This window comes from Podarcis muralis, chromosome 5, assembly GCF_964188315.1.
Source record: "Podarcis muralis chromosome 5, rPodMur119.hap1.1, whole genome shotgun sequence".
Classification (NCBI taxonomy): Eukaryota; Metazoa; Chordata; class Lepidosauria; order Squamata; family Lacertidae; genus Podarcis; species Podarcis muralis.
Window position 1 is genome coordinate 70,848,666 of NC_135659.1, and position 13,393 is coordinate 70,862,058.

The 13,393-nt window shown below is 37.8% G+C and overlaps 2 protein-coding genes across 8 annotated transcripts in view; both read right to left on the bottom strand.

Annotated features, from left to right (window-relative positions):
- CPNE1 (copine 1) overlaps positions 1-13,393 on the bottom strand; it is a 54,232-nt gene that overhangs the window by 34,825 nt on the left and 6,014 nt on the right. The window contains exon 1 of one of the 7 annotated variants that reach the window (XM_077929155.1): positions 11,761-11,898. The exons of the other annotated variants lie outside the window; for them this stretch is intronic. The gene's annotated coding sequence lies outside the window, so the exon portion shown is untranslated. Of the gene's footprint in view, positions 1-11,760; positions 11,899-13,393 lie in introns of those variants that run through there. 7 annotated transcript variants of the gene reach the window in all.
- On the bottom strand, positions 7,651-11,881 carry RBM12 (RNA binding motif protein 12). The gene has a single exon (XM_077929151.1). It carries the CDS (start codon positions 11,879-11,881, stop codon positions 9,239-9,241), a length of 2,643 nt encoding a protein of 880 aa, XP_077785277.1. The 3' UTR covers positions 7,651-9,238.

Genomic DNA, 13,393 nt, shown 5'->3' on the forward strand with positions numbered 1-13,393 from the left:
CATTTGCAACCAGACAAGCTGTCAAGTCATCTGTCAGCTGCTCTGTTTTATCTGAAAGGCTACTAGCAGAGAATGCTAACTAGCTAGTTTCTGCCCTGTAATCCCACAGAAACCAATAAGCCAGTGGCTCCCATGCTTTCCCCCACATGGGCCATTTGAAAATTGCTGAAGGTCTTGGAGGACCACTTACCGACTTTTCTGTTGGTTGTGGTAATTGTATTAAATTATGATATATGCTCCATGATTTTAATTGTATTTTAATTGCATCTTTTATTTTACATATTGTATTACAATTTGATTTCCACAGAATGTAATAAATAAAAGAAGCAATTAAAATACAATTAAAGATCAGTATGACTATTTAATGAAATGGATGTGCAGACCCCCCACATTCAACCACAAATCCACAAACACACTGTGGACCACCTGAATGAAGCTCAGTCCCCAGACAAATTTGGGAACCCCTGCAATAAGCCATTATAGATGTAGTTTCATTATCTCAGTGAAACCTTCAGTTCCCATTTGTGATGATGATCAGCATACCCTCTTCCCTTAACTATAGAGAAAACAGCTGCTCAACTTAGAACCTTATTCGTTATTTACTGTTTGAAAGTTGGGGGATTTTGCAAGCCTCCTCTAGCTGAAACCCGACCAAACGCCAGGATGTATTATTGTTTAGTGTATTTCCCACCATTTCTCATTGTGTATGCTTAGTTCATTCTTCAGCCACTTGTTTCTTTCCAGCACCAGATCTATACTGCAAGTACTACATGGTAAATTCGTTACAAAGACAACACTGGTAATGGTTCATGGTTGTCTTTAAGATACCATTTTAACAAAACCTGAGTCTTGTAACTCACCTGTCATCGACTGGCAATCAATGTCTAATCTTCACCTTTTAGAAGTTACTGTATTGAATGCCTGGAAACATCGTAAGCTTGGATACAAAGCAGCTTCTGTAGGCAGCATGAAATGCTTCTGCATACATGTGAGGAAATTCAATGGCCACCTCTCAGTTTCAATAGAAAAATCATGCATTGGTTAAATAAAAAACTCTCCCTACTAAGCAAGTGCATAATTTGCATATAGTTATTGTTAGCATTTCCCTTTGGAGTAGCTCTATTAGGAAAATCTATAATTTATAATTTTTATTTATTAAATTTGTATACCACCCTTCAACTGGAGATCACAGAGTGCACCAGTGAAGCTAAGCAAGAGTGAATCCAATTACTGGGTGGGTAGGCAGGAGGCTGCTACTTAAGCTGCTCTGAGCCTTCATTCTAAAGAAGAATTCCTAACAGCCAGCCCTGTACAGAAATGAAACAAAAGAATTCTCAATTCTTAGCAGCACCAAATTTTAGGTGGTTAACTTTGAGTGAATGATTTTTCCAGTGTTGACTGCACATTCCTTATTACATGGAAATGTGTTCTCTAGTTTTGTCTAATTTGAATTTCTACCAAATTTGATCATCTGCTTTGAGATTATGCAGAACTCTTCCCAACTGAATTTCAGGTACTTGACAGACTTTCCTGTTTCAGCAGGCACTTTATTTATTTATTATTCTTATTTCATAAAACGTATACCTGTATGCCGGGGGGGGGACTCTCAAAGCAGTGGTTTTCAAGTAGTTTCTTATTGCTATTATGAATTTTAATAATCCTTATTCTTTTTTTTTTAAGTACACCGCTTAAGACATTCTAAATATTAAGTGAAAGATAAATGACATAAAAATAAATAAATAAACCTCTTAGATGAAGGTAGTATTTAGGTTTACAAGAGGTATCCAACATATATAAGGAATGTTGAAGAAAAGAAACGCACAATAATGATGGGAGGGGCAGACTATTCTTTGTTCCTGGTGCATTTCAAAATCTATTTTTTCAAGGGATGTAGTCTTTACAATAACCTTAAGGTAGCTAGTACTGCTCATCCACACAATGACCACAATTTTTTTCTGCACTAGTATTAAGTCCACAAAGTTCAAATCTATCATAGTATCTGTCCTTTAGGAGATTTGACACTTGTACTGTCTTGTGATAGAGTGAGAAATATTTTTGGTCATCATCACTGAGTGGGTAAGCAGAGCCAACTGTCTTACAGCTTATAGACCTTTGAGGTGGTTTAGGAATACTACCATGAGGGCCACATGAGTCATAGATATGAACAAAACACTTTGCTAGAACCCTGAGAGCTAATCCAAGCAAATTAAATGCACCGACTGCCAATCAACCATGTAGCTAGACGTTTTACCTACCTTAAAGTGATGTATATTAAATGTGATGTTATTCTCTGGATTCCTTCGCATCACAACTGTATTCTTGATAGGCCAGTGTCAAAATACCACCATTTTCCAGTGATAGAGCCAACAGACAAAGGATGACTGACAACACTGATTTGCTAAAGGAAGTTTTCAATCTATACAGCATATTTTCTAGTATTCTATAGTCAAAGTTTAGATTCTAATTATGTTGTCCATAGTAATAACCAGATCCAATACACAACACTAGACCTACAGCTTAACAGTAAAGAATGCAAGAAAAAAATGTTTGAATAATCCAACCAAAAAAGGATAGTTCTCCAAAGGGCCATGCATGCATCTTAAATTAAGCATTGCATTACTTGTATGCAAAGTTTCACTGTTCTGAAAACTTTAACAAGGTTCTATAGCAAGGGTTTCTGAACTGTGGTCTGCAAGCTTCACCCAGGTGATCCATAGCATGTCCACAATAAATATTCATTTGAATTTTATCTTTTCATTTCTCATATAGTATTACAATTTTATTCTCTGGAATACAAGTTGTAATACAATTAAATACAAGTAAAAATCACACAGCATCTGCATGTGCATGACAATTGCTACAAGAGGAAGAAAAATAACTAAGTGGTCTGCCAACCAATTTTCAAGTGGCCCATGGGGAAAAAAGGTTTGGGAACATCTACTCTGGAATTAATCTATATGTATTTGAGAAATATCTGTTAACTACACCTAAACAAGTTTAAGAGGATCATTCAGCAAATCCTGGTTTAAAAGGTAGAGCACAAACCTCATATTGAACCTGCAAACTAATGTTCTGCTGCACCATAGTAACCAATTTTAGCACAAAAATATCTGTCTCTCACATATGACACATTCGGTTTTTGGTGGAAGGCCCATGTATTAATAAACTTGTGAGCTAAACCATCTAAGTGCTGAATACATTTAAACTTGTTCTGAGTAATAGAAGTACAAGTCAGAAGAAAGGAAAAACAACAATTTTCTAAACTTGTTGCAAGTAACTATTTCACCAAACACTGTACTGCAAAGGCCAAAGCTAGCTAACCTAAAAATCTCAAAATCCACAGAAAGGACCTGAAATCAAAAGAAAGGCTGCCCGAAAAAGTTCTCAATTGCCGCAATTGTAGCTTGAGTACCTGCAACCTATCACTTTTCATATGCTCAGGCACATTTTGCACCAAAAATAATAGTTACAACAGGGGACAGTTGTGCACACACACCTAAGCGACAACAGAAATTTGTTGGACCTAGGAGAGACCCACATTCAAATCCCCACTAAGCCATGAAGAGCACTGTGTAAATCCTTGGACAGTCACTATTCTTCATAAAGGCAGCTGTGAAGATATACTGGGAGAGACATATGTCCTTGGCCACACACACAACAAATAAAATAATAAAGCTGCCTGTATACAAGTCTGCATAAATACATAAAACCACGATTTACATGAAAACTTTGAATACAAAGTCCAAGTCTCTAGGTATCATGGACAGAGATTAAGTGCATGGGCAATAAATAAGAAGAAGCAGAAGCAAGCAAAATTAAGTTGTGTAATTTAGACAGGCTGCAGGAATTTTCTTCTTTTAATGCAGAATTTTGCTTTAAAAAAAATACAAACACAAAGCCAAGTTCCTCGCACAAGTAACCATGCTATGTAGAATAGAAACACCAAAACAAAGCATTTTTCACTACGAGAAATTATCACAATTTCAGAAATCTGGCAGTGTCCCTTCCATATGCTCTTTACAATCAATCATTTATGCAGTGTAAGGACTAATGTCTTATGCATCGGCAGACCAACAACAGATCAAAAACAAATTTCTGTATGCTGCTAGTCAGCAGTGTTTTCCTCTCACTGAATTTCCTCTCACTTTAATGAGTGGGTGCTTATTTGCCAAAATCCCACATGCAGTCCCTAAAAAGTGGCCTGCCAGCAAGCTGATGCCACAGATATTGCAGCCTCAACATCTCTTCTGCCTCTGTGTTGCTGGCTGGATGAATTTGGCACCAGCACTTCCAGCTGCTGACCCCTATTTAGTGTACTGAATTCAATACTGCCTACAATGCTGTTAATGCCACACCTCCTCTGGAACGCAATTCCTTTCGGCATTATACAGGTGCCTTTGCTGTACTATTTTTGGTGCCTGCTAAAAACTTCTTTGTTGAGGCAGTACTTATTTATTCTTTGTTGTAATATTATATATTTTATGTAAACTTCTTAGAGGTGCTTACAATTAAATAAAACAGAAATCTGGTTAAATAAAAAATACACAGAAACCTGCTTATGTGCATAGGTTTCCTTAACTGAATCACCAAGTGGCAGCTTTATTTTCTAACACAATATCTGATATATATATATTTTTAAATGGGAGTCCTTGGTTTTAACACAACAGCGTCTTCTAAGAGAAATTATTTTAAGTCATTATAAATAGTTGTGTTTACAGTGAAGTGTCATAACAATGGGCACCATCATGTTTGGTGTCCTCTGCTTCCCAAAAGCCACTGCTCACTTAAATGGCTCTACTGTTTGCTCCTCTTTATAAATCAATATTGCATCACATCTCAAAACATCTATCTTCCATAAAGGCTTCTCACCCAAGGACAAAATGCCTAAATGTATGCAGCTGAACACAAAACTTATTCCTTCCACCTTTATCTCTCTTCTATACGTTTTTCTTCTTTCTCGTAGTTAGAATTTAGTAAGTAGCCTCCTCATGGTGAATAACTGTGTGGTATTTGATTTAATAAAGTGCCGTATACTCTGGCAGTGTACTATTAGGTGTTTTTCCTGAACACTGCTTCAAATACTCTAAAGCAGAAAGGCAGTTTATAAAATTCTAATCAAAATCTAGAAAACTGGATTATAGAATCATAGAATTGCACAGTTGGAAGGTACCCCAAGGGTCATCTAGTCCAACCTCCTGCAATGCAGGAATCTCAGTTAAAGCATCCATAGCAGATGGCCACCCAACCTTTGCTTAAAAACCTCCAAGGAAGGAGGGTCCACAAACTCCCGAGGGAGACCGTTCCACCGTCGAACAGCTCTTACTGTGAGCTTTTTCCTGATGTTTAGTTGGAATCTCCTTTCTTGTAACTTGAAGCCATTGGTTCATATAGAAGTATATTAATTTCATACTCTTAGAGAACATCAGCTACATGTTGAGAAACAAGACTCACTATGCCTTCTACAATACTGCTCCTTAAATAACGTTAGCTGAGCAAAAAATATAATTAAATCCATCTAATGCTCCCCAATGTTAGCTAAAGGCTAGCAAAGTTAGGGGCTAGCTAAGTGGTTCTATCAATTTATTCAATCAATTGGACATCACCACTCACAGCACCCTATCCCCATTAGTCATCCACTGAATCTCCAAAAGCAGGGGCACCCACAGTAGGTTCTCTAAAGATCTCAAGGAATTTAGACATTCGCACAGAATCAGACACCCTTCAGAAGCCCCAATTCTGAACTTTCAATCAAGGCCAGTACTTTACTTGTACTCAATGGCTTGGATCCAAAGATATTTCCTAAAAGCAGAAAGGCACTTCCATTTGTACAAGGCAGCCCTCTCAAGCTGTACCAATTTCCTGCTGCAGTCACATGCCCCATCAAACAGTGTTCAAAAGGACCCTTGACCTTCAGGAACAGCTTTTCAGGAGGCACAGAAGATTGATGTGTGGAAGATGAGCCAAGAAAACCCCATTGTGTGAGCAGAGTTCCACTCATTTTCTCTCAGGATCCAACCAACTGAATTAAGATTAAAACATAATATATACTGGCAGGATAAGTTCCAAGCAGCTATTTCAAGTGAAGTTTGGACATCCTACATACAACACTATGCAGTGTGGATGTTAACAGCAAAGATCTGTAGAAAGGCGAATTATGCCCAGGAGGCACTGCAGCAGGCACACTAGGTGAAACTGGTGAAAAGTGTTTCATTTAACAGATGCCACTGGGACCTCCAATATTAAAGACAAATCTAACTGGAATCTGAAAGACATATTGCTTGTATTTCTCTGGTCTTTCATTTCTAAACAACTATTATTTAGCTACTCCAATGAGGGTGACAATCTGTTGCACACTGGAAATCATACTGCACATATAATCTTATACATAATTACCTAAGAATAAGTCCCATTGAACTCAATGGGACTGACTTCTGAGTAAATAGGCATAAGATTGCACTGTAAAAGTTTTCTTAGATAAAATAAGCAAAATTTAGCTGTTTGTTCTACTCAGTGAGTTGGAATAAAAAGGGACTCTAGTATGGGAAGAATAAATTTCTGTTAATGCAAGGTGGGTCCTGTGGTGTCTTGTAACTCCCTCCTCCATATACATAAAGATCCTCTGATCCTGGAGTGGGTGAGACAGCACATTCTGTAAGTGGTTTCTAGGATCCAATCCATCTTGCAGAATTTTCTAGGAAAACACTGTCTTCTCTTCAAAACGTTAACACAAGCTCCCAAATTAATTTCAGCTTGTACACCACTAAGAAAACCCCTACAATAACATCACTTGAATTTTCCAATATCTGATATGTATACTGAGGTGTTAAAGTGTCAATATAGCCACTGACCAGAGGACATGATTAATTGGACAGTATATAAACACCAAATATAAATATTAAGCTTTGAGTATAGTTTTAGCAAGATCAGCTGCAATTTTTAAAACGTCAGACAAATATATCCTCTCATTTTAAAAAAGATTTACTAGTGCACTATTTTTTAATTTTTAAACAGCATACAGGATATGAATCAGATGGGATTTCAAACACCATCTGCATAACAATCTGAAGAAACATGTCTACAAGAGTTTCCTAGTACCCTGCTGTATTTTCTAGAGTATTTGCAGAAGTATCCTAACAATCCCACTTCAAAGTGAAATGAAGCGTTCAAAACCATTAAGTGAGAGAGGACTAAAAACCACCAGTTTAATTGAAGTTAACATCAACAAAAGCAATGCTAGGATTTTTCAATATTTAAGTACGGTTACCAATTCATCTACATACTACTTTCAAAATTCAACCAATTCTTGAAATAAAACATTGGGCTAAATCCAAAGGTTCCATTCCACTCATTAAAGGGACTGCCCATCCATGGAAATAGTCATCAGTGATTGAAAGAAGTCATTTCATTCATGAAACAGAACCTTTCAGTTCAACCTCATGATTTTACTTTTCAGGATTTGTATTCCTGCAGTCATACCCATATGATTGCAAACTAGTTGGCAATTAGAGAACAAACTTTAAAAATAGAAGAAGAAAATGCTCATTCCCTATTCAGGCCATTTCCTCAAAATGTAATATTTTTATTGACCGTTCAAGAAAAGAAGTCTGCTGTTGAAACACACCAGACAATTAAAAATAGATAGCAAGAAACTTCAGAAAGACAGTTTTATTAACAGGAGGCTTAGTAATTTTAACAGTGTAGTACAATCATGTCATTTTTCAGGAATGCACCATCTCTGTTCCTGTCAAAACAGTTTCAAATCCATGAATTACAAAATTTGTAATACAGCCACCACTTCATTGCAACACTTTCACACAATCCTTGAATTACTGTACTGCAAAATCCTCTCATGATGCAGCATGTTTTTTCATTCACCTAACACACTGGATGACTAGAATAGAATGGTTGCCACTTCTACATTATGCCAGGCTGTGCACTTCAGATGTTCCATCATACTCAACTCAAATGGACACTGTTTCCCTTTAACTGGGATCAGAATAGCTTAAAATGTTTTTTAAATATACAATGATTTGCAAGTGTTTTTTCAGGCAACTTGTTGAATCTAATCATGGACAGTCTTTGATTTGCATCATCCCTCTTTCATTAGAGAGTTCTACCAAGAAAGTGACAATTCTACACAGAATTTGAACAATGTAATCTATTGGAAAGACTTTAAGAACTCAATTTGTGACGGGAGACATTTCAATGCTTTAATATCTTAAGTGATCATAGCAATAATTCACAAGATTTCATGGAATCATAGTAACACAAATGATTGCTAACATTAACACTTTGCATCAGTCCCTTATGTTCACTTAATAAACCAAGAGATTTCAGAAGGGTGTGGTTCAAAAATATAGACAACATACAGAGTGTACAAAAACCAAGTGATGAGGATCCTATCCCAACTGTAACATACAATCCTAACAAATCCATCTAATCAAACAGTTATACTTTCAAATTGTGGCATGGTATGGCACCTCCATGTATTCAATATTAAGCATACAGTAAAGATGCAGAGTAATAAATGAAGGTATCTGCACTTGTGGCAAAAGCCTTATTCTATACAGTCAGTTGAAATATGAACTAAAATTATTCCACAAAAGCTGGAATTTTACAGATTGTTCTGTTTATGTATAGGAAAACTGCCTATATGTTTCTCAATGTACATAATTTCACTGTCCATACACCAAGAATCTTTGAAAAAATAAGGTACATAAACAATCTGTGTATACTTAGACTTTATTCAGCTGCAAAGTTAAACTCGGGACTTTTAAGCAAAATAACCCCCAAAAAACAAAAGCAAAAAAACTTTGACCTGTGTAAACAAAGAAATTCAGCCAGCTTTTAACCAACTCTAGAAATAGCTACTTCCTATTTTACAATAGCTTGCAACAGCACCCACTAAGAGATCACTAACTTCATCAAGACAGTTTTCCTCATCCAAGATTTCAAAAAACAAAAACACAATCTAGACTCCTTGATAAACATTGCATGGTTAATTTAGCATTAGCAAACTTTTTCTACTGATGAGAATCCTTCTTTATGTATCTGTACTGGTAGAACAACTGCACATTTCCCCTTGCAGTGATTGCTCTGTAAACAATTAAACCAGTCAAATCAAAACAAATGGAAAGTTTAAACAATTTATAGGTTCTAACCTGGAGCTACTATAAAACAGTCTGAATGCATAAATCACAGCACTAATATCTATTCTACAATCATTTTATATTACCAGCTACCCTAGAACAAGTTTGACTTTTCTTGAGCCTATTGGCCTGTCATTCAGATCAACAACAGCTGCCATTGCTTCATCACGAGATTCAAATGCAACCATTGCTTCACCTGTTGGCATGCCCTTTTCATTGTATTTTAAGCACACTGAACCTGGGATTACTTGGTAACCATAGAAGAAATCCAAAATTTCATCCACTGATACAGTAAAGGGCATATTCTGAACTTTGATGACAGTTGGCCCTGGCTTTCCAGAGCCAGCTCCAAACCCAGGTGGCCCAGCAATATGCAAGTTTCCAGGTCCAGGTCCAAACCCTGGAGGTCCACTTAAATGTCCAAGCGCACCACCAAGACCTGGAGGTCCACTACCAAAGTTAGGAGGAACAGTTAAATTACCAGGCCCATTTCCAAAGTTCTGAGGACCTCCGGTGAAACCTGATGGCCCAGTTAAATTGCTAGGCCCACCTCCAAAACCCGGAACATCAATTCCTGAACCAGGCAGACCAGGCAGGCCACTATTTCCAATAGAAGGCATTCCTGGCCTTGAATCACCAAAGCCACCACCTATTCCTGGAGGTGGAAGAGGGGGGCCAAATGCATTAGACCCACTGAAATTGCTGGGAAAATGAAAAGGAGGACCACTGTTTGCATCTTTGGGGCTATTACCTATGAAAGTATGTTTATCCCCACCAGCATTCTGCACTCCTGGCATTAGTGCACTCCCTTGCAATGGCATTTTCAACATTTTTTTCCCCTGGGAGGGAGGATTTCTCTCAATTTCTCTCATTTCTTCAAGGGAAATAACTCTTAGCACAACATCTCTCCCATTTAGTTTCTTTCGATGCAGGCGCTCTGATTTACGAGCATCTTCTTCAGCTTTGAATTGGACCAGTGCTTGTCCTAAACCTTGCCCATTAGTATCAACAAGAATTTGTATAGAGTTCTCTTCCACTGCCAGTCCCTCTAGAAACTGAAGGATTTCCATTTTAGTAATGTTGTAGGGGATATTAGATATATGTGCACATAGTTTAGAAGGGCCAGTCTCCCCTTCAGTATTCATAATGATCTCACGCTGATCATAGTTGAAGTTCTGCATTCTTTTCCGAATCATTTCTATCTTTTCTAACATAGCTTTTTTTGTTATGGGATGTACTTGAATGAAACGATTTCCAATGTACTGCTTATGATGACACAAAGCTGCTTTGTAGTCAGTTTCATTTCTGAACTCAACAAAACCTTCACCAAGTGCTTTCCCATTGGGTCCATAAGCTATGTAAATACTGTCTTCCACAATATCCAGCTTTTTAAAGAAATCTATTACATGCTTGTTCTCAGATTCAAAAGGAAGTCCTTTTAAATAAACACAGAAGCCCTGGTCATGTGGTGATCTGGATCTGGATCTTTTCTGACCATTAGGTGATTTAGACATAGAGTGAGTCTGAGGAGAAGGATGATTTTGTCCAGAAGGACCCATGGTTTGCTTGAATGTTATATGGCCTCCTGCAGACACCCACTGTCTCTCTGTTGCAGGACCAACTTCGACATAGCGCTGAATCATCAGCATCCTGTTTCGCTTCAAGGCTTCAAATGTATCTTGAGGAGAACAAAACTTAACTAATCCATTTCCATTATTTCGTCCTACATGATCTTTCAGTATATGCACTGCATCCACACGAAGTCCATGAAAAAAGTCTTTCACGTCAGATTCTGTTGCTGAGAATGGCATTCCATGCACACTGACATACAGATCATCTGGATTGATAGGAAGCGATTTCACACCACTTTGAGAATTGATCTGAATAGGATTTATGGGACTCATGAACATTGGATTCAAGTTAGTGCTCAGATTCATGGCTGTTCCAGATCCATTCATTCCTGTAGGCAAAGGTGCTACAGGTGGGGGATTCATTGGAGGCATTCCTGATAAAGGAGGCAGAGGGGTCATAGGTGGCACAGGAGGTACAGGAGGAATTGGGGGAACTGGAGGAACAGGAGGCAGTGTAGGTACTGGAGGTGGGACAGGGATGGGAGGAATGGAAGGCATTGGGGGCAATGATGGCAGAGCTGGAATTGGAGGTATTGGTGGAGGTGGTACTGTGTTCATTGAGGATGCTGTACTAGGTATGGTGGAACTAAAGGTGGGACTTCCAAAAGTAGCACCAATATTAGGAGGAGCAGTTCCCATACTGGCAGTGGAGAATGTTGGTATGTTTTTGTTGCTTTCATGAACTGAAGTAGCTGCAGTAACTACACTAGGAGAGGGACTGTTAAAGTTAGGTACTGTCGTAGGAAGAGTCACCCTGCTACTTATTCCAGAACTAGGTGGAGGCCCAGACCTGCTAGCATTTGCTGGTGGCATATCTAGATTTGCTGTTTCAAAGCGCCTGCGACTGAGTTCAATCATATTCTGCATTTCAGTTTTACTGCTCAGCAACAGTGTTACTTTGGACCCTTTAATGGTACCACCTGTGCGCATCATACCAAGCCTTGCATCTTCATCAGTGGCAAAGACGATGAAAGCCTCACCCAGCTCACCCCCTACAATATGCACGCCCCCATCAGGAATGGTCAATCCAGAGAAGAAGTGGCGAATGTCCATAGTCCCCGCCACAATTGGGAGACCTTGTAAGCGGATGACCACAGCCATGCTGCGCTGAAACACACACACCTGCAGATGAGAAAAGGCAACGGCTAGGTCAGACTATTTAAGACACCATATGCTTAACCTAGATACTTATGTTTAAAAGCTCCTGCAGATCTTAAATCAATTTACAATTTGTGATCTTTATTCATGCAGCTTTCTCTACAAAGTACTTTTAAAGCACAATTGCATCAAAGCTTTCCAGTAAATTGCAATATGGAATGTTAAAGGCTGTTGACAAGAACACAGTCAAAAACTGGAACCAAGACAAATCCTTCTGGAGAACACCAGCTTCAGATATGACAATCCAAAAGCAAACTTCTTGCATTAAGCTCATTTAGCTCAAGGCTGGAATAATATTTTAGGCTCCTGTTCACCAACGAACTTTTTATTTTTAAAACACTTATCTTATGTCACAATCTTATACTTCAGTCCCACACAGGAATGCATAACTACTTCAAAATTCCTATACATCACATTGCTTGGTATCTAGAGACATGAAATCTCTAAAGCCTATTCCTTGCTCCTCACTTTTGTTCTTTTTTTTAAAAGAATCTCCTCCTACTCTGCAGCTTTCACAAAGCCATTAATTCCTTTATACAAGCAAGCCAATACTTGGTTTGGTGTCTGGATGGAAAACTAGAATTACCAGGCACTGCAAGATGTATTTTAGAAGTCAGATGGGAACCAGTAATACACCTCTCCTGCACCCTGTGTTTGATTATGTTGCTGTTTCAGATAATGCCCCTCTGAAATAGCTACATAGTACTGTTAAAAGCCTTCCTAAATTAAAAAAAGGACTGGCATCTCTAGGAAAAATAATGTGATAAAGGAAATAGTATTTAAAATGTTCATGATTTCTTTTTTTAAAAAAACCCTTTTTTGTTAAAAGAAAATGCTTTTAAAACCATTCATGAGCTTCCTAACATGAAGGGATAAAAACTTACGTAATTGCTTTTGAAGTATCATAAAATTTTCAATAAATTGGCTTTGATTTAGTTGAAGCTCATCAGAAGAACCTTCCTTTTTCCTTATGGTTGCAGAGAGAACTATAAAATGAACTTTAGCTGAAACAACCAAGTAGCCAGTAGCCAGAAGTATGAAAAATAAATGCTCCAACGGTCCCATGTTGCCTGGGATTTACAATTACATTTTCCCATTACTAAACAAATCAGGAAACCAGCTTATGCCACCAGAATACTGGAAGCAAATTTCATTTAAACATTTTTTCAATATATCTATGCTAGATCAAAGAGGCAACGTTCAAAGTCATCCACTAATAATGCTAAATCTCATTAAGATACAGAGAGTACTTCACATTCATCCTAATGTCTAAGTGCTGGAAGGGCTATTGATGTACTGGATACTGTACATCATATTTGGTGAAGATGTGGTGTCACAGTCTTTCTGAAGTTCATTTAGTTCCTGGTAGAAATAATTATAATTATAATAGTTATTGTTTTATTTAAACCCTTCCCTTCAGGCTGATAACAGTGGTTTTGTGTTGTAATATATTTT